At 39.4% G+C, this 22,125-nt stretch overlaps 1 protein-coding gene across 1 annotated transcript in view; it reads right to left on the reverse strand.

Moving 5' to 3' along the window:
• Window positions 1-21,519: 21,519 nt before the first annotated feature.
• The window catches only part of LOC139213056 (polypeptide N-acetylgalactosaminyltransferase 10-like), a 62,652-nt gene continuing 62,046 nt past the window's right edge, over window positions 21,520-22,125 (reverse strand). The window contains exon 12 of the mRNA XM_070843669.1: window positions 21,520-21,684. Within this exon, the coding sequence (XP_070699770.1) occupies window positions 21,520-21,684 (165 nt within the window). The remainder of the gene's footprint in view (window positions 21,685-22,125) is intronic.

Raw genomic sequence — 22,125 nt, forward strand, 5'->3', positions numbered from 1 at the left:
CAGATGTCTGGGCTCCCCATCTCTAAGGCTTAGCCCAGACACCCAGAGGAAACTCATTACCCAAAGCTAATGACCAAGCTAAAAGCTAATGACTTGACTGGTAAATCAAGAGCTTCTCATTTCGGCTCAGCTCCTTCTTCACCACAATGGTCCAGTACAGCACCTGCATTACTGCTGATGCTGCACCAACCCGTCTGCAAAAAGAGTTCCCTCTGGAGAGAGGACGTATAAAGTAGCATAAAATGGAAGTAATGAGGTCAACGTTGACATGTCACAAGTTAACTGCCTGCTCTGTGGCAGTTCAGCCCAATTAAAGGCCACATTCATCCAGTCCATCCAAAAACAAGCTGAAGTTTGAATTTACTCTTGTCATGAATGGTATTTCGTGGGGCATGTAGAGTTGTTAGTGGTGAGACTGAGAGCCTCATTATGGTGTCTTTGGTTTCCCTGATACAAACATGTTGAACCATGGAAACCAGAAAACGATGTGAGCAAAACAAGTAGTTACTGACTGAAAAGGTGGGGCTTATTCTAAGAATTCTAAGAATGAGCTGCATAGGGTGTCCCTGGACCAGCTATATAAACTGATACCATGATCTTTAATACTGCTGAACTTGGCATATTTAACCTTGCATACCATTATTTCCAATCAGCAAAGTTTCACTTCACCATGAAAATTATTCAGCTTTTTAAGCAAAAATCACATCTAGACGAGTTATCTGAGAATTTAATGTAAAAAGGTTCTCTTACAATATATCTGCATAGACTAGAGTGGCCGTCACAGTCGCCTGACTTGAATCCCATGGAAAATCTCCGATGGGATTCGAAGAAGGCGGTTGCAGCCCACAAACCCAAGAATATTACACAGCTGAAGGCTATTGCCTATGAGGATTGGGCAAAGATTCCTCAGGAACACTGTCACAACCTGGTGTCTGGCTACGCTTCTCGTTTGCAGCAGGTCAAAGAACAAAAAGCTGCTCTACTAAATACTGAAGATGCTTGTCAAGAAGACGTTGAGTAATTTTGAGACTGCAGTAGTCATTTAAAGTGGCATACTGTGTTGAATTGAGAGACACCGCCTGTAATATTAGTTGTGTTGAGCTATCTCAACTGTTCTTGTTTGAGCTGTTCATTGAACACGACTGAAAATTTATACATTTTGCCAAAACACATAATTTGCAATTGGGGTCGAATAATTTTAGGCGCAACTGTAATATTGTCCTGTTAGACTCTGTGTCCGACTCATGTCAGCCCTGCTCTGTATGATACACTTGTGAATGTTTCTATTGAAAAGGCTGCCCCTCTGTTAGCAGGTATTCTTTTTCATGCCAGATTGAAAATCAGCAGATGCCTCCTCCTTCTGTGAAGCTTGAAAGAACAGAGAAAGCTGAGAGACTGATGTAACACTGATTCTTGTCAGTAGAGAAGAGAGAGGACAATACCTGTGAGGTGTAAAAATCAGCGCCTCTGAGCATACGACTGCAGCTCTCCTTTAGAAACTGAACAAGGTGGATTCCAGTATGCTGTACCGTACATTTGCAGTACTTATTAACAATATGTGAACAGATATTGATCCTAATAGGCCCAACACTGTAGGTGACAGACATTTGATCCTATTTTTAAGCAGTGTCCTCCACACTTGAGACAATTTGTCATTAAAGCATCCCAACTGTGTTGAGATGTGCTTGAGAAAATCCTGCTTCTACAGTTTTCACTTCTTCATGCTTTGCTGTTGTTTTCCATAAATTATCGTGTAGATGAAATGAAAGATTAATGAAAGGCAAACACAGTCAATGTCCATGGACATCGTTTCCCAGATATAGAATTCTCTATGTTAAGAATCTGATCATATCAACAGCATCCTCTTGCTGCCATACACAAATTCAAAAAACGCACTACAGAATTATTTCCTGGATGTATACGTGTTGTGTTGTGTGTTGTATTTGATTTGTTCCTTTTGTCTTATTGCATTCTAACTATAACAAAGGGCATTGTGTGGTGGTGTTTAAGATAATGAGGAAAACACAGCAACCACAGAGAGGAAAAGTTATTGTATCCACATTTGCGAATAAGATATGTTCCATCAATTCATGCAACTTAGAAGGCCACAGTATCTCTTCAAGGACGCAGGTGAGAGAAAATAAGAGAAGCGGCTCAAATGTTCAGTCTGTACCATCCTCCAATCTTACTGGTCATCCACTAACACGTCACACAGGGGTAGTAATTAGAGCAACTGACTTCGCTACAGAGGAGCCGAAACAGGTGAAAATATCTTGCGTTTCAAATAATCAATAAAATAATTAAGTTTCCTCTCGAACTTGGAACCTTTGTTTTCTACAGGTCAACACGTCACACAAGGATAAAATGTATTAGCTCGTGTGAAAACCCATTTTTCTGATCAAGGGCGGTCAGGAGGGAAGCCACCATACATCATCACAGGTTGGATTATAGGATAATCTTCCTCCGTATGAGGTGGATCGTTTTTCTTTCCAGGCCCAGCATCTTTCACTTAAAAAAAGTCCAACGTAATGCATGAAGTCATCCCTCTGTGGTGCCCTTATCACAGCATGTGTGCAGTCAGTTGGTCCCAACAAGCTTGAAGATGACACACACACACACACACACACACACACACACACACACACACACAAGATGTGAGCCCAACTGAACATCGACAAAATTAGTGAAATGATATACGATCGCTTTCAATCATATAAAATATATGCAACAGGGGGACACTAGGACCCAATCACAGTGAGATTAAGAAGCTAATGGAGAACAAGTGTGCACGTTTAGTTCCTGCTCTGGTGATCACCAGATGCTCTCTTGGGTCAAAACAGTCCAGGATTAATGGCAGTGGCAAGACAAAGTGCAGGCTGATGCTTAGATTCATTATTTTTTTCCACATTGTTTTTCTTCTTGTGACTGGTCCCGGTCTCAGAAGCAACTGGTTCAGTAGGAGTTCACCTGTTGATTTGTGGTGACATCATTTGGGGTTTGCTGTGGCACTATTTCTACTTTTGGTGTCTTATATTGATGTTAGTGGGCCTTTATGCCTGTTATGGCACTTTGACCCACACCGACTATTGGCTGTGTTATTGAAGGTCACCTGTATTTGTATCAAAGCCTAAGCAAGGTGTCGCACATATTTTACCTTTTAACCGGCATGAAACTGCACCCACACATCTACATTTTATTTGTCTTCTCCAGTCACTGAGCACTGCCTTTAGGCTGTACATGCACAGCTCCACTACTGAGGAAAAAGGCTGTTAGCTGTCATTAATTTTATTTTATGACTGAATGTCATAAAACAATGTCATTGTTTCTCTAGAGAACATCTACTCACTGAGAGAGTGGGGCACTTCATGAATAACTCTTAATTCATACTCCTGAGTGTCACGTCAAAAAGTTAACATTCTCTTCAGATTAGAACATGTTCAGTGTTTTGATATAATTTATTGCAATCATTTCTTAGGTGTGCATTTAAGAGACACATACTGGCACGAAGATGAGAATAGAGGATGTATTTGAGAAACACCCGTGCTGCATTTCACTATTTCCTTTGTGACAATGAATAATTTTATGAGGTTAGTGGTTTGCTCCAGTACACTTGAACAGGACACATGCATTGACTGAATCAGGTTACAGTAATGATCTCTCACTGGGCTGCCTCCTGAGTCCCTTCCTCACTAAACTTACTGACAGCTTTTGGTAAAGCAAGGCTGATGTGAGAATCCATCTTAAATTCATGAGGACTAGTACTAATATTTAATATTTCAGAGTGTAAAAACAGAAGACAGCTTGTGCTGCGAGCTGTTTGTATATTTGTAACCACTTACATTTTATGGAAAGAAAAGCTTCCATGTGACAGATTACTAAAAAGCTGTCAGACTGTCATGAGATGCATCACTTGCACCTATTTGGGCATCTATTTTTCAGCCAAGAGAGGATCACCAAACACTCCAGAATGCACCGTTGTGTGTACAACAATGCATTAGATGTATCCTGTTACACATTCACATGTTGTTGTGGCATCTCCTGGGAAATTTAACTTTAATCATTTACAGTTTCTGTCCTTCCTGAAATAGATTTCAGGCCATTACTGGAGCAGCTGGAACAGAGGAAATTGCCCCAAGTTTTGCAGAAAGTAATTTGGTGCAAATGCAGTTATTGACTTCATAGGGACTGATGTCAATGTGTGGAGACAAATGGACACATTTCATTTTATTTCCACCTCAGTTAATGTCCTGTTAATGAACAGAACCAGTTTCCACCAAATTAAAATTCATTTGCATGAAGCTTAAGTGCATCTGGCGGATACATTTCCGAAAGCCAGACAGGGCTTAGGGGCAGCACTTGAGGCGTTACTGTGCTTGTAATAACTGAATTAAATTTTTATTAGAAGCAGCTAATTTCAAGTGAAGAAAATTACTCTGACAAGTCAGATGGTTTTTGGGACACTGAATGGAGGCGAGGCAGGCACATTAGAGAGGCTCTTCACTCTTCACGCTTCTTTATGTGACAGATTCATGCTGCCGAACATAGAACAAGTTTCTGAAGGTTACTTTGCGTGTGTGTGTGTGTGTGTGTGTGTGTGTGTGTGTGTGTGTCTTTCGTGTTTGGTTCAATGTCTTCTATGAAAATTGCCCCATGAAGGATTAATGAATTTTATGGGCTGGGTGAATCTGAACTAAATGGGTCATGTTTGCAATATTAAATCTGAAGATTAACATACAGCCAACATTTCCAAAGGGGGCTGCACATGCATTGGTGATGGGAAGGATTTGGTTTAATTTGGGGAACTTCAACATGCACGCATCAATAATTTTGATATTAACATTACATTGAATTAATCTGCAATGTGAGAAGCTCATACAATATATATATATATATATATATATATATATATATATATATATATATATATATATATATATATATATATATATATATATATATATATATATATATATATATATATATATATATATATATATATATATATATATATATATATATATATATATATATTTATATTATCAGCCTTAAACACCATCAGCAGCAGGCAGCCAATTTCAGCAAACAAGCTCTGATGAACTCATTGTATGTTACTGACCGAGTACCAAAATGGCCACAATCAACGTTAGGGAGTAACTGGTGATAAGAATGGAAGATTAAGCTGCAAAAAAAAAAAAACAAGACGTTTTTCTCAGGAGTTGATGGAGAGAAGCACGACGCCGTGGACAATCACACAGTGCGATTGTAGCATTGTTACAGAAACGGTTGGATATGGCTCCCCACAGTTCTACGGTGGAGATGTGTGGATGTGAAGGGGATTTCCAAAACTAGTCCAAGCAGACTGCCAATGACAAGACAGGGTACAGTTCATTCAGCTTTGATTAAGCAACTCCAACAGCACATGGAATTCCTCAATCACCATCGAGAGGAACTCTTAAATATTGTAAGTTACGAGACATTTTATGCATTTCAACATCAATTTATGTTTTTTGGCAGCTTAAATGGAGCCCATGTACAAATTGTCCATAAACAGAAATGTTATGAAAAAACATGGAATATTTCATGTAATATATAAATATTAGGTGTATAAAAGGATTTGGATTTATTTACCCGTTACACTGGACAGTTTGAAAACTAGAATCAAAAACTATGCAGAACCACCACATAGATCACCTTTTTAGCCAAGCACTCCTCTGCCCTGTCAAAACCTGGCACCTACATTACTCAATACACAACCACCAACAGCTCAGTTAGAGATTCAGGTGTGTTATGCTTGTAGCGGCTTATGCTGCCTTGAGCTGCTAGCCTGCAGCAGAGATAAGGGAGCAGAGAATCTGGTAAACTCACTTCTCATTAACTCCACACCCCCAGATTAGATTGATTTCTTTTTTATTTTTTTTATTTTTTATTTATTCAAACTTGTAGTCTTCAGCCCCAACTGACACTGGCTCAACAGACATCACTTGAACACATTAATCAGATGTCACGCACCTCCCTCTCCAGTGACCAAGACCTGTAAACAGACTTTGATTTGAAAAGTCTGTGGAGTTCCCTTTTAATTTGATGACTATATGCTAATATCACTCTTATTCTACAATAATATCAGCATCAGAACTGTATATATACACCGGTCAGGCATCAGGTCATCTACATAAATGTGTTATGGTTGGTCTTAGAGTGACAAATACAGGAAGGACATCGAAGGTGAAGGATGTGTGTTAGAAAGAATCTCTCATTTACAGACACTGGTTTTCCCTTGTGGAGATTACGTCTTGTTTAAGAGCCTACAGGATGCATTTTCTGTGTTCCGTCTGCTGTGAATGGGTTTCTGAATAAACCAACACAGTAAATTAGCTTTTTTCCCTTCCTGTAGCTGTGTTTAACTTGAGGAGAAAACAATATAACAAAGCCGAAATGGCAAATGGCCAGATCATCCTTGCCGAAATCCATTTTAAATCACGGTGTGATTGTTTCCTCTATGACTTCTTCTTGTTCAGCAGTAACTGGTACTATCAGGCATTCACAGATAATATCTACAATTCTCTGTGTGTGCTTGGCTGGTTTTTGCATCACATGTATTTTTTGCATCTGGATGTGTCTTGTACTACAGATTAGTAAGGTTGGCAGGATTAAAGCTTTTTATGTATTTCTAGCTATATTTCCGACTGACCCTCTTTTCACAGAACAACTACAAATAAGATCATCATGAGATGAGAGATGAGATCTGAATGATTTTAGTGACCCCTTTCTTTCATCTAGTGTCACTTACAGACTATAATTTCCCATTTGCCAAAACTATGAAAAATATGTGTTCCTGGTGTCTCAAGTGAAAATGCCTCTTCAGCTAGCAAATCGCAATGAAGACCTGAGTCCACCTCGCTATTGAGATTGCTATGTGGCTATGTGGCACTGGTAGTAAAGATACTGAAGGTACAGCAAAGCACACAAATTATGCTTGGCTGCTGAATGCTAAAACAGAGCGTTGGGGAAGAGGCTGAAAAGAGCAGTGTGCAGTATGCACAGCGTGAGGTCAAATAATGTGTTTTTCTTAACACTACAGCTGATAAACATATTCTATCAGGGCCCCTAAATGCAAGTATGAACTCGAAAATGAGCGTAACGTCTCATTTAAGTCGATGCAGAGGCGACTTGAAAAGTGATTTACATACAATTAGCTTGAACTATTCATGGCCTCCAGCAGAATAACATTAGTGTCTTGGGCTTCTCTGCAAGTGTACAAGAGAATCATAAAATTGTGATGGAAATACCTGCAAGAAATTAACTGATTATATTTATGCTTCCCAGGCAGTAAACCCTTTCTATTTGTGACACTCATCTTTCCTGATATTGTCGTGGACGCTGCTGATCCAGCCTCTTCCTCTAGTCCTCTGAACTTTGCACTGGCCTAACAACAAAAACCTAGTTTGAAAAAGGAATGAATGATTTCTAGGGTCAAAATATGTGTCTGATTTGCTTCTAGATTATGAACCTTCCAGACCTTTCAGACGGTCTTACTGTGCCCACATCATCAAAGCAGCGCATGGTAAAGAAGTGACAGCAAACTACAAGAAAACTTGGTGTGTGCCTGAATTTTCAGATCATCTTTATTTAGGCTTAAAACCTCTGTTTGATGCTGCCTGTTATTTGATTAAAATGAGAGTTATTCTATGCTAATTGGAAGATTCGTGATCAAATTCACTTAGCAAATGAATGCTCACAATGAGTAGTTGTGATACTTTATCTGCACTGCTCGTGTTGCTCTACAGTCTTCAGTATGTACATTTCAACACATTCAGATTGCACGGTGCAGTGAACGGTGCAGTATACAGTTGGGCTTTAGTCTTAGTTTTCTTCCCAACTTCTTTCCAGATGGTTAGTGTTTAATGTTACCGTATTTTTCGGACTATATGGCGCACCGGATTATAAGGCGCAATATCAATAAACGGGTCTATTTTCATACATAAGGCGCATTAAGCAAAACAAAACAGTCAGATAAGTCAAACTTTATTCAACTCATTCACAATAACTCAACATTGTTCAGTTGTAACACATAAAATACAAAACAATACACTCACTTTTTCAGTTTCACTTTGTGTTCTGGACAGATCTTCTTTTCAGTGATCTTGTTCTTGCAGTAGGTGCAGAAAATGGCCAGTTTTTCTTCGTAATCCTTTGGCAGTTGCTGCGAGATGGTAGTTCTTGTGCGGATGGAGAGATTACGCCTTTTCGTAAGACGGAAGCACCAAGAAGGACCTCGTCGAAAGTCGCTGATCTTCATGTCACGTGCTACCGCTGTTGCCTTGAGTCGAATAGAGACTGTAGAGACGCTTCTACCTGCTGCTCTCTGTTCAATAACCCACTGTTCTATTTTGTCCTCTAACTGTGACCATCTCGCTTTGTTCCCTCGGAAACTCTGTTTGGTCTTCTTTACTTGGCGCAGGTCATCTTCTTGCTTCCTCCACTTCCGTACCATTGATTCATTAATGTTGAATTCTCTCGCAGCTGCTCTATTCCCATGTTCTACTGCGTGACTGTTAGCCTTGAGTTTGAAATCCGCTTCGTAAGCATGTCTCTTAACAGGTGCCATTTTGGGGTCCTTATACACACACCATAATATTATGTTGAAGCACAGTACGTATTACGGTAGTCCGCGAAGCTCCTGACCACGGTAGCCGTAATGCTCCGACAATCCATCAAGCGGTGCGGCTTCGTAGTTTACCAAAGTCGTACTAAAACATTTTGACAGATTTTGAGCGCTGTGTACCACATAAAATCGGTTCGAGGTCAGTAAGCACAACCAGAATTAATACATAAAGCACACCGGATTATAAGGCGCACTGTCGATTTTTGATTAAAGGATTTTAAGTGCGCCTTATAGTCCGAAAAATACGGTAATTACATTACCTAAACAATTAGCTTTCAGTGCCCTGTCCAATGTTCCAATATAAAGTGCTTTTATTTGATGAGCAAACTTGCTTTCTTGTTCGAGTAAAGCTCATTCATTGTATACCCAAGCATATAGTGAAAGAAAAAGGACAGTCCTATGGTCTATAAAGAATTTATTGGATTCTTTCATCATAGATTCTTTGTGAAAACCTTTTTTTTTTAAAAAAAAAAAAAGAATAATAATTACCATTCATTACTGTATTCTTTCTTTTTTCACACTTATTGTTAGGGGGGATGAGTGCCTCTGTGCTTTGTGGTCCTGACATGAAAAAAGTAATTACTCTCTCTGGGTGAGAGGAGAAAAATGAGGATGTGGGCCAAGCAAGAGTGTCAGTGTTTGTACAGTAGAGAGGAGCTTCAAGTGTGACTGTGGTTTGAGAAAATCAACATGTGGATTGATTAGAATTGGCTTCAGTGTGCCTGGGATACAGGACATGATAATGTCACCAGGGGACTAATGTCAGTTTGGGACTATTTAACAGATACATCAATAAAACTGATCGGTTATCTAAAATGTATTCCAAAATTGACTGGAAGGAAGTGTAATGAGACTTTATCATCACTGACTTCTATAGCTAGATGTATTTTTAAAACCAGTGCCATACCAATTATATGGGGACTATTGAAAAGCATTTTGCAAAATGTATGAAATTAACAACCGAAGTAAAAGCAGATGTGGCAATTCTGAGTGTAAATTGGCAAATTATACCACTTAATGACAAAACTTCCTCCTGGATTGCAGAGCAATGATATACTGTATGCTGATTTGAGATGGCGGATTTTTCTTTAGCTGTCAGCATCCTATCAGAGAGCCCTTAAGCATTCAGATAAATGCTTCAAATTTAGGATTGAAAACACCACATGCCATAAGATGTGAACTAAACAGGATGAAATGGAATTAAAATGATAGGCCATCTCAGGGGTACAGAAAGAAGTGTGTTTCCTTTTCAGCTTCCCGGCTTTCAGATGAACACGTGTGTGATCTCAGAAACCCAGGCTTCATATCCACCTCAGCTCCGCCCTCCCTGTACAAATCTGTCAGTTAGGTAATGAATGGAGCTGCTTTTTTTTCCTTCTTCTGCGGATTGGCCTGATTTTGTGGATGTCATTCCACAACTGCTGAGAAGATTCCGAGCCTCCGTCAAAAGTGAGAATCTAAATCTCCCACTCATGTATGCTATTCATCCTTTTGTGCCTAATGTCTCCTGCATGCTATTTCAAGGAATAACACGCAATTACGTATATGACATATGTATTTCATATATTCAGCAAATCAAGACTAAAAGCCTAAAACCTCACTAGCAACCTCTAAAGTCTGCACCATCCTTTTATACACTCTGCAGTTTGAAAGTTCTGGACAGAAATAACCACATACTGACTGTTGTGCTATTCTACAAGCAAGAGGAGAGTCTTATCTTTTATGATTATGAAGATGTTCTCTCACTTGCTTCTCCTTCCATGTACCATTACGAATCCAGAACAGATAACTGTTTGCTCACACATCTGGGATGTTGTCATCCTTGTTTCTGTTTGTTCTGTTGTCTTTACTCAATTTGTGTCGCTCTGCGGAGGAACTGGAAATTGGAACCGGCTTTGATTCTCCACTATCTGGCAGATGCTTTCACACTAGATCTCTTCTCCAAGCTCTCTGATTCCTTCTGACAAGGCAAAGGTAGGAGTTGCTGACTTTTCCTCTTTGGCTGATGGAGTTGTAAAATATTAACCCAGTGATGTGATGGAAACAATTGCTCTACTGTAATAACCCTTTGAATGTCCCTTACCTACAACACAGCCAGGCATGAAAAACTTCCCGCTGCTAGAGATCCAAGGCGTCTGACTGCTTTCATCAGTCATGTGGCTTTGGTAATGTTTGTCCCTGGACAATCAGAGACGCAACAGACGAGGAGAATCTCTGAACAAAAACAGCACGGCTTGAACGACGGGTGTGTTTCCAGGTTCCACCAAAATACAAATTCAAGCACTATGAACATCCTTCTGAGCTTTCTGGTTCAAACCTTCAGACCCTGTTACCTACCTGAAGGACAGAAGAGATTGAATGCGACTGGATTTATCGAGCTCCCATCCTTAACACAAATACACGCAACATGTAGGAGGGCAGAGCGGCACATATCTGAAACCAACCAACCAGAGTTTACCAAGACCTCTGCTCACTAAAGAAGCAGCTCTAACTTAACAGAATGCAGTGGGCAGCTTGCTATTGTTTAGATGACAGCTTGAAGGAACAGACGGACAGAAACATTTCAGGGATTGTTTTATTTATTTATTTACCAATGTATCTATGCATTTATTGATTTATTCAGTAAGTTAGTTAAATTATGAAATTGTCAGCTGAATAAATGTTGATTAAACTTAACATTTAAGGCATCATGCCAGTGCTGCTGCATGTTTTACCCCCTTTATTACAAATCACGTCTGTAAAATGTAGTTGCTTAAGAACATAGTTTTGCTCCCCTCTACGTAGTCTGTGATGTTACCTCATTAATGTACAATAAGGAAATCAACTTGCTTGAAATAGGTAATCCATCAGAGCAGGCACACGGACATCTTTTATTTTTGTTAAAATACGTGGTTATGCAATCCAAACCAATCTACAATGACAAGTAAATTGTGAAATTATACGTGATCTCACTGAATAATCTGTATCTTGGCCCAAGTCACAGTCGTAGCTCTTGCAGACATGATGTTCACTGTGATAGAATGCTAAACTCAAGCAAGATTCATGTCTTTGAGCGTTGATTTTCACGCTGTAGCGCAATAAATAGGAAAGATTTATTGCCTGGATGGTGGGAAAAGTGCTCAAAACGTACAGCAGTAAAGAGTTGATTTGTAGTAAACGGACAGAAAATGCAAAAACATCAGTACAGACCTTGTTATGTAATTTAAACTCTATTTTCCGCCTGACATTCTTTATTGCTTTCTCTCAGCTGAAGAGTTGGTGAAGAGCAGTTTGGCTCCCGTATGCGAGCTGCTTTTGGACGCGTGCCTGGTGGCGGCAACCTGAACGGAATATATAGCATGCTGTATAAATCTGTTCAAACACTGAGGTGACAGCAGCATGTGTGTGTCGCCAACAACCAGCGAGTAACCGACTGCAGAACAATGAGCTGCATTCTCCGCTCACTGCTGTCAAAACACTGCTGTTATTCCGTGGCTCCGGCCTGCAATTTACTTACCCAGGCTGAGTGGGTTTATGTAAATTTAACAACAGGTATTTAACTAAGTCACTGAGTCCCAGACAGACTGAAGAGTGGGGAAAAAATAATTCGCCACGCTGCTAGAAGGATGATGATAAAAATATGCAGAGTGAGGGACAAGCTGTTATGTTGAAGGATGAGGTGGAAACACTTAACTAACATAATTAACTCCTGACAAGAGTTGTTTCCCCAGAGCTAAAGACCTTCAGTATTCAAGCACGAGTAAATGTACTGTCACAGGCATTTATAAAAAAGAAACACTTTGCGGTAAATGCTGGAGTGCAGTGCAGAATGTAGTGCTGATAGCGAGGAAGGATTGATATGCATGACTGTCGCCTGTCACGTTGATGTCTTTCTTCTTTCCTTCAATAATGGTCATTTTCATTTTAACAACCGTATATTCGCTAAATGCTACTATTACACCAAATGCATTATTTACCCTTAAAACAGTTTTAGCCCTGAGAGTTATTAAATGATTAAAACTTCCCATTTAGTTGATGCAGCGTTGCATGACGGAGTATATAATATTCTCCTCAAATACCTTCAATGTTTACTGTGTTTTACAGTTTATAAAATGCACAAGTGATCCAAGATAATTATTGAACCACAACAGTGCTGCGATTGGGCCCTAAATATTTGGGCTCCCTGAAATCTACTCAGTGGTTTGGTTGAATGGGTTCAAACTGTGTCAGTCCAGAATATGTTCAGCTGATATACTCCAGTTGTAACAGAACCCTAGACTAACCTTTTATTCCCATTATGAAGTCTGAAGACGACCTTTGTTAAAGCAACACAACTGTAAATTCCACCCTGTTATTGTCACACTTGCCACAGAAACCTGTTGCTGTTTAAATCAGCACAGATTTTGATGCCAAGCTTCCAGTTTCTTACACTCTTGTTTAACTGTTGCTCAGAGGGATCCTTCTCATTCTGCCCTTTTACGTTGAACTATTGTACAGTGCAGCATTTCGCTCTCCATGTACAAAACATCACATTCATTACAAACCCTTCATAAGAAAATACCGTCTAAGAGGACTTTCTACAGCTTAAAGGTATGAAAGACCTTTGATAAATATAGACCAGTCCTCTCAGCCAACGGACTTGACTGAATCAAGCCTTTGTGGCCACTGCTAATGATACTGGAGATGAATAAAAACAGGCCATGAAAAGACACACAAACCCAAGGATATTTATGAATGTGTCTTCAAGTGGTCAAGTGTTCTCCCAGTTACAATTATCATCACCTTCATTAATTGTGAATTGAATATGTGCAGCTTCCCCACTTGAAAAAGGATGATCCCTTCTACCTGGACAGATGTAACAAAAGCAAAGTAACAAGGTGACACAGAAACACAAAGGAAAAATGTTCACATTACTGTAACCTATTGCAAATATAAACAGACATTTCCCTATATGTAAACCGTTTAACCCAATCATGTACCGCAGGGATCTTTACTGCATTTTAATCCCATTTTAACATATTTACTCAATAGTTTTATCAAACTTTTTAGCATATTTATAATTTTTTTTTTTTTTTACTTGTGTTTTTAAATTATTCTATATTAAAAGTGCATGAAGTGATTTTAGAGTGCAATCTTTTCCAAACCCCAGTAAAGTGCAAATCTCAAAAGCAATGGCAAACTTCTATCACAGGTTCAAACTGTGAGCCACTCATAAAGCTAAAGCTAAAGCTAAAGCTAACACAACCCGCAGCAGCAGACTTCGGCAGGTTAAAAAGTTTCTTAATCCGTTTGGAGTTCTGCATCTTACCTGCTGCCACCCGGACCTTGTGTCAGAATCAGTCCTGCACAGTTGGCCTTAGATCTCTGCAGCGTTTTGAACAGCAGCTTTGTTCGCCTGCAGCCTCCCTCCTCACTTCAGCAGCTCCCTCAGGTGCTGTGTGCGTCCCTCTGTGTGTCCCAGGTAGAAACCCTGCCGCCGCAGTTTAGTTCCGCTCAATTAATTGTCGCACCTGTCTGTGGCTGTTTACTCCTCTTACAGCTTCTTTCCTTAGCAAATAAAAAAAACATTCTAAAATTATAACAGCACTAATGAATTGCTATTGTGGAAACATTGAAAAACAACAAAAGTCACCCCTTTCTGCTGTCAGAATTATGTATGAGAGTGTAATCAAACTTATGAATAATGGTTTATTATTATTGAATCAAAGGAAATAAAAGTGTTTGGAGAAACATCAGTTCCTTAGCCCTCGAGCTTGTGAGCGGACAGGCTGGTGTCTGTGTTTGCAATGAGGGAGATGCAATGCAACAAAAATGATTCTGGTAAATATATCTTACAAGTAGAGGACAGACGGGAATACATTTCACACCTTTTATCGTCTAAGCTGAACATTCATGACTTCTGCAGATATATTTATAGCTGTTTAAAATGCTAACCAACCAGCTAATTAGCCATCAAGCCTGCAACATGATGTTAGCCTTTCACTTTCCCCCTGATGAATGTGATGAACATTAGCTAAGGAGTTAATGTAAGCTGCAGTTCACAGTGTGAGGCTTTTTTTCCCGTGTCACCCGTTTCATGCCAAATTTGATTGATTGCTGACAATAAAAAGGCACTCTGACTTGAATATGCACAAATAACAATACGTGCTACATACATTTGTGCTGTGTGGGTGCTAATTGTTTTCTTAAAGGACAGCTGGAGACACTTTACAGGTGCTTTGATTTCAGTTGAACTTGACAGCCAGAAGATGTGTTACATCACGTAAAAACACCTTTGCAGAGCAGCTCCAACAGCGAAGCATGTTAATGCGTCCACCCAGGTCCCCGGTGAAATAAGCCTGCCACTGCCACACGCCTGTAACTTTCTATTAGCGTGTGACAGCAAGGCCATTTATAGCAGCAAAGTCCTGAAGAGAAGCAGGTTAGCTGTAATTATTCAGCTGATAGGTTATGAGCAGAGCAGGCCTGTCACACCTCTCTTTTGCCTCGATGGACTGAGCGACTCAGCGGCAAGAAGGAGTGTTTGGTTATTAGAGAGACTTGGAGGCAAGCATCTCCCCAGAGAGAGAGAGAGACAGCATCAGGAGTCAGTTCATCTTTCATTTGAAGACTCTTTCAGTCTTATCTCCAACATGTGACTAATGCTTCTATTAGCCCGGTTAACGCACATGCTAATAAGTAGCTTTTCATCCTGACCTTTTTTTCTTTTTTTTTTCTGGATATGAAAGATAAAAGTTGACATGGAAATTAGTTTTATGATTTAGTCAAGGCAGGATTCAATTAGCATTTTTTTGTCAGATGCGACCCACGGACGAAAACGATCTTTCCATTTGATGCTGCTTGGTGTTCCCACACATCATCAGAAGGAGCAGGTGCTTTTCGCAGAGTCGTAATATGATGGAAGCGAACGTGAAGCTGGATGCGTTAGAAATGGCATTTAAATGACAGTGGGCACTCCCCCTTTGTAAAAGTGACTCGACACAGTACATTACACATCCAGCCCCAGAGTCTCAGTAACTGCAAAGATTACACGCCATTCACTTCTGATTGTCTCTGCATCTGTTTAGAGCTCCACACGTCAAAGTTTCAATCACACGCCTTTTCAAACAACACTCACGATGAAGAGCTGGAAGCCAGTGAAAATATTAGATTTCATCAAAGCATGTGTCAGCCCGCCAATTCAAGCTAATTTCACTTTAGAGTAGCACAATGAGCAATGACTGTGCCTACAATCATTTCTCAAGACGGCGATTCTGTGATGATCAAAACACATGCAGCTATTCAGATTTAGAAAAAACAGAATATGGCAGTTTCCCTCCGTGTTTATCTTCGTGTTTTTCATAAACCCTAATCTCTGATATTTCTTTTTAGTTTTGTAGTGGCAAATTATAAAAGCATTCATGACAAAATTAGTATGTTCAAGATGTGGATACACACTTCGAGTAATCGATTTGTGAGTGTTGTGCTGATGGATATTGTCCCACAATAAGAAAATGGAGGAAGCTGCGAAAGTTTAAGACAAAATTTGATTTAGTGAGGTAGCTCCATGAAGATCTTTGACAGTGAAGTATTTAATGTTAAGAAAAACATTTTTACATTCATAAAACGACTGATGAAATGGTATATTATGAGGCAGTAGAAAAAGAATATGTATACATACAAACTAATGTTACTGTACCATGCTGAAAATCTGATAGTGTGTGTATCATGGTGACAAATGTATACCATCAACTCAACCATGTTGCTTGATGTTCATAACTGCCAAGTTAGCCCGGTCTTAACAATACATGCTCATGTGAATGCCCACTCCATAATGGCTGTGGTTTGTCAGCATGTGTTGCTAGGATACATTGTCTCCCGCTGTCTTCCTAATTTTGATGCTGATAAGTTCTCATTTGCGGCAACAATATGGAGGATCAGAGAAAAAGAGATGTTAATTTCATGGACAGTGAAGTACAAAAATGAATAGAGCTGTGCAACAGACACAAGTCCAACATTATGACAAATAAGAAAAATATTAACACAAGGCGATAATTTAAAGGAAAAAAGTGAATCAATCAATGTCCTTAACGGGCACATATCTTTGTCAGCTCTGTTTTGTGCGGTGATCTCTCCTGACGAGTGTGTCAGCACTGTCGACACTCATTTCCATCTCCCTCTGCTCTCTTTGCTCCTTTGGCCCATGATGCTCTCTGTCGTACAGATCGGGACAGATCATTTTTATACATTAACTTCTTTGTTTATTTTATTTCTAATAACAGTGGGCACAGCTGACAGCGCTGTGCTGCAGTCTGTCACAAACTGTGGGTCTGGTGAAGTAGATCTTTTTTACTGCAGAATCAAAAGCCCTCAATCAGCTCATCATTGTAAATGTGTAATGGGTTGGTTCTGTCCCTAATTGCTGTCTCCCATATATCATAGTTTCCTGTATGAGACGTGCCATTGTCTTTGTTATTGCAGTAGAAACGGCCTCGATTATGACTTCATGCCAGCTCCTGACTAGGCACAAGATTTATGCCCTGGTCAACATAATGTTACACCTGACTTAGCCTTAGACGAGGCGGAAGCCCTCCTGGTGTTCGGGAAAAAATACATCTGATATCCAAGAGAGCTTTATTGTCAGTGTCACTAACAAGCAGAATTGCAGTTTTGTCTACCATCAGGTTCCCAGTCATCAAGATATGAAAATCAACATAAGTACAACGTACATACCAAACATGAAATACAAAATTAAAGAAAGAAAGTAACTGAAAATGGAGGAAATACTATTGATATATAAACTATATCTATATTCACATATCAAATTGAATATGAATATCAAAAGTACTGCAAACACACTGAGTTGTGAATTTAGATGAAGTGTATAAAACACACAAAACTAAGAAAAAAATATTGCACTTGGTCTCTACGCATAATAAACATGGTCCACCCATACACCACCATATGGTGATGCTGCTTGACACACACACACCTCACACTTCAAAGTCTTTTCCAGAAAATAAATCACCCACATATTATCATTTATGTTACAGTCATTATCAGACTACTGGGTGAATAACAGTGAGTATTAGTATTGGCCTTACAAATTACAATAGCAAATTATAGTAAATATATACAGTGTGAAAAAAGCATAGTGGAGGGAGAATTGGGTGACAGAGACACAGAGGTCAGTCATGTGACTTTCCTCTGGACATTAAACTCTCCTGTAGATTTCCTCTCTCTCTCTTTTTTCTTTCATGGTAAAAAGAACTGGACTATCAGAGGACTAATATGGAAATAGCGTACAATAGAGTACAATAGCACACAAAAAAAACAAGGTTAGAGACATTTCTGCAGTGGCCTCGGCTGTTTGTTTGTTTGACTTTGGTGGTATTACACAGCCAATAAGATCCCCTGACTCATATTCGGGGTATTGGATTTGTCATTCAGGTTGATGACTCACTCTGTCAAAAAAAAAAAGTGAAAGTGGCAAATGATCTTTTGGGCTCAGCAGCTGCTGTCCTTTGTGGGGAAATGTTAGCTTGCTGTGCAGGTTTCATCCTTAGGCTGAGGAGAGATGATGAGTTTGTCTGACCTCGGTTTTATCAGATTTCCAAAATATGTCTGCACTCATATCCAGCTGCTGAGTCCATCATCCAATTGTTCAATCACACTGTGGGTGTAGAATTAGTCTTTGTTTAATCGTTATGTAAATGTGCATCACATATTAGCTGTGCATGACATTCATATTCAACTCTGATGGCTTAAATTAAATTCCAATTTTGGGGATTTTTAAAGCAAATCCTCAGAACTATGACTCTGGACATATTATCATTTCACCCACCCACAACCCTTTCGCTATTAATCCGAATGTAAATATGTCTATGACCACTCTCCAGATTAACCATGGTGCCCATGGATATACCTTTTATCTGCGCATCACAAAGTAGTGACAGTGTTTACAGAGATAGCGGATGTTATAAATAGCCTGACATTGGTGCATATGTTGGGGGAAAATGGGGCCCGTCCAGGCGAAAATTGCAAAGGCCAAATTTTACTCTCAGTCCAACTCTAAACAAGCCTTTACTTAGGAGGGAAGCTCACTGGCTTGTGTCCTCAAGGAGTGTTACATCATTTAGGTTGAAACTCTAATTCTCTTGTACTACGGCTGAGAGTGAAAAGGACGCATTGTACTTATGACAGCTTATTTTATCTTTACCATGTTGGCTTTAAAGCACATGATTAGTACGTATAAATATGCCCAAATGCACTTGATAAATATTTCGCACTACATGATATTGAGTCATATGGATTGTGGAAATGATATTGATTGCATGCATCTCTTTAACAGTATGTGGTAACTAATGGGTTAATATTGATGTGTACAATAAAATGTACCATTATGTGTTAGGATTCTGTCTTTGCAGAGGCTACAGTGAGTAGTACTCTGCTAATAAGTGCTGCTAATAAGTGTTTGTCTTCCCTATTCAAAACTCCAAAAGATGTTTGATTACACAATGTGTTCTTTTAATAATGACCATTTTCACTGTGTGTCCCAGAGTGTTTGTTCATTGTGCTGCAGAAAGAACTGAAGACTTATACATACAGCAAAATGTTAGCATGTTGACATATCCATGAACTCAGAGAGCCGACTTCAGTGCCCAGCAGCGTCTCCAGCATGGCCACTCCTACAGGCTCAACCTGTGGTGTCTTGTGGCTGGAGGGGTTGCAGGTATCTTCTGGTTAGTGGAGACAACCTTTCAGTAGGAAGGATGTGGAGGAAAAATTAACCAACTTGCTTTTTTTTTTCTTGTAAATGTACCTGTGGGCTTCTTTTCACTTGTCAGTGAAAAGAAGCCCACAGGTACATACCGACGAGGATGTCATTTCATTTTCACTGGTATTTTTCCAAGTCTGGACAAAGTAAAAGTCATGGGTGGTTTAAACCTTCAATAACTGCTTTTTTGGCCAGTTGGGAGCAACAAACCGAAGCTGTGATGACAACTTTCACATATCATCACGTTTCAAGGCGATATGGTGAACTTGTCACCAACACAGTTGCTTATCTACTCATCAGTCATTTGGTGTTGTGTTTCTGGCTGCCTGATGACAGAAATGTCAATATTTCACTCTCTTTCAACTAAACAGTGACACCACTGAGGTGATGATTCTCTGTAGCTTCAACACTACAAGCTGCCCCTTTTATATTGTCATGTTGTTTATACATTGTCATCTGATAGATTATTACAATGAAAAATGGCTACTATTGCTGCTTTGAGTGATTACAATTCATCCAGTGAGGAGCATGATAATCTTTACCAAATTTCAATCCAACTTAAGTAAAGTTAATAATAGTAGTTGAGATATTTTATTCTGAACCAAAATATCGACCTGAAGATGGAACTAGATGAAAAGTCAAGCACTGACCAAAGTCATGAGAAGTCATCCAAATGGGACTTGGACTATCTGTAGCAAATTTGGGGGTAATCCATCGAGCAGCTATCAACAGTGGCGTTAGATACAGTCATTAATGGATATCAAAGAAATGTATTTAATAGTTGTTGAGATATTTCACTTTGGACCAAAGTTTCCCAGCAACCAATGGACCAACACACCAATGAACACGCATACAGCAGATAGATACGACCTTTAGCTTATATTTACCAATGGACAGATATTAAAAACTCTCCAGTTTTACACTTTCTAGTAACATATCCCAATTGAAGAGGCATTTTCTCCTCAATATACAGTAAATGTATGTTCTGTATTTTTCCCTCAAATTGTGGGATTTGAATGCTACCTGTGAATTGTCATACAGCAGAAAATATTATAAGAATTCAAATGGAAAGAAAAAGTTGCATCTTGACATAGAGATTGATATAACCTATAATTATGCTCGGTACAAATACATTTGCACTTTGAAGATGAGTCTGTACAAGATTTCGTTCCTTCAACAGAAGGCATATTTTTGCAATGCATCTACACACTGTGCAGGAATATGTGTTTAAACAATGTTTTTTTTTTTTTGCATTTTTCAGTTTTCACAGAGTTTTAGTTCAGAAGGAAAAGTCCCACATATGTCACCATATGCTGTTGTGATACCTTGGATGAAAACATAGGGAGAAGGTATTTCCCATTTTTAAGGCAACAGTTCAAAAATGCAAGGTGGAAAGAGGCAAAAGAACAGGCGGTCCATTAAATCCTGCAGTGCTTGTGTTTGACGGAATTAAACGGCAAATTTTCATTTTTTCATTCTTGAGGTCCAAACTTCAGTCTGCAAGTGCTCTGTGTGTTCTGCGTTTCCAGAGGACCATTAGTTTTCACTATTGTTCTTCCATCCTGGAGAAGGACAGAACACAGACAGCAAATTAAATGGTTTTTTTTTTAGTTTGTCAGCATTTGTAAGTAGTATTTCTAATCATTTCAGTTGACTGTAGATTGGCCTTGATGCTCAGGCCAGCAATGCCTTTACCTCCTTGCTCGTCACAAGCTCAGACTGTATGCTTGTATTCTGGATGTTGCGGTCTGTGGTCCGACCAGTTCTTCAGCTACACAGCCAGACACTGGATCACTGCTGTACCATGGGGAATGTTTCTGAAGCAGCATGTTATTTTACCTGTAACTTCCATTCGTATCTGGACAACAAAGACACGAGAAAAAAGAATTAATTTGTTAGGGACTATTTTTAGCTGTACATTAGCAGGTGCTTGACTGAAATGACTGACTTGAAATACAGAACCGTGCACTTAACAACAAATGGAAGCACCATTATGTTTCTGATAAAACGGCGTGAAATAAAAGCCATTATTGTTACTGTACTGTTATTCACCTGATCAAAAGTGATCATTGTTTCATGAGCTGTTTCTTTGGAAGATGCCTCATTTCACCGTTCAGTGGCCTCAGTTGGTGTCCCGGTTGAAGTGCTCCAGCACTGTCGCGTTGGTTCTCTCAAACAGCCACTGCTGGCTTAGAGACGAGGGGTCACACGTGTTCATGAAGACTCGCCGCTCACTCGGGCTGCTGTCGATACAGCTGTTACTGACGGGGTGATACAGACTGTTATCCTGCAGGAGAGGGAGTGGTGAAGAGAACAGCCCAGTTCAAGTAATACACTTTTTCACAGGGCACTTGTTTCCTTCCTGACAAGGTTTTAGGTGGTTTTCACTGAAAAATAATCAATAATCAACAACATACTTTGCATTAGCCAACATTTGCAAATACAATTTGTTCCACTTGGATTCAAATTTCTAAATGTTGCTGATTTCATGGGGCTGCATATCCAGTGCAATTAATAATGAAAAATGACACAAATATTTCAGTGGCTGTTTATGTCTAACTTGTTAGTGAATAACTCAATTGTTCACTGTTTGCCTTGACAATTGAGTTATTCACTAACAAGTTAGACATAAACAGCCACTAAAATATTTGTGTAATTTTTCGGTTATCCACACCTTCTACACGAGTCCGTTGCACTACTGTAATTCCTTGTTCTCTGGTATTAGCAA

Source organism: Pempheris klunzingeri, chromosome 14 (assembly GCF_042242105.1).
Source record: "Pempheris klunzingeri isolate RE-2024b chromosome 14, fPemKlu1.hap1, whole genome shotgun sequence".
In the NCBI taxonomy this organism is placed as follows: domain Eukaryota; kingdom Metazoa; phylum Chordata; class Actinopteri; order Acropomatiformes; family Pempheridae; genus Pempheris; species Pempheris klunzingeri.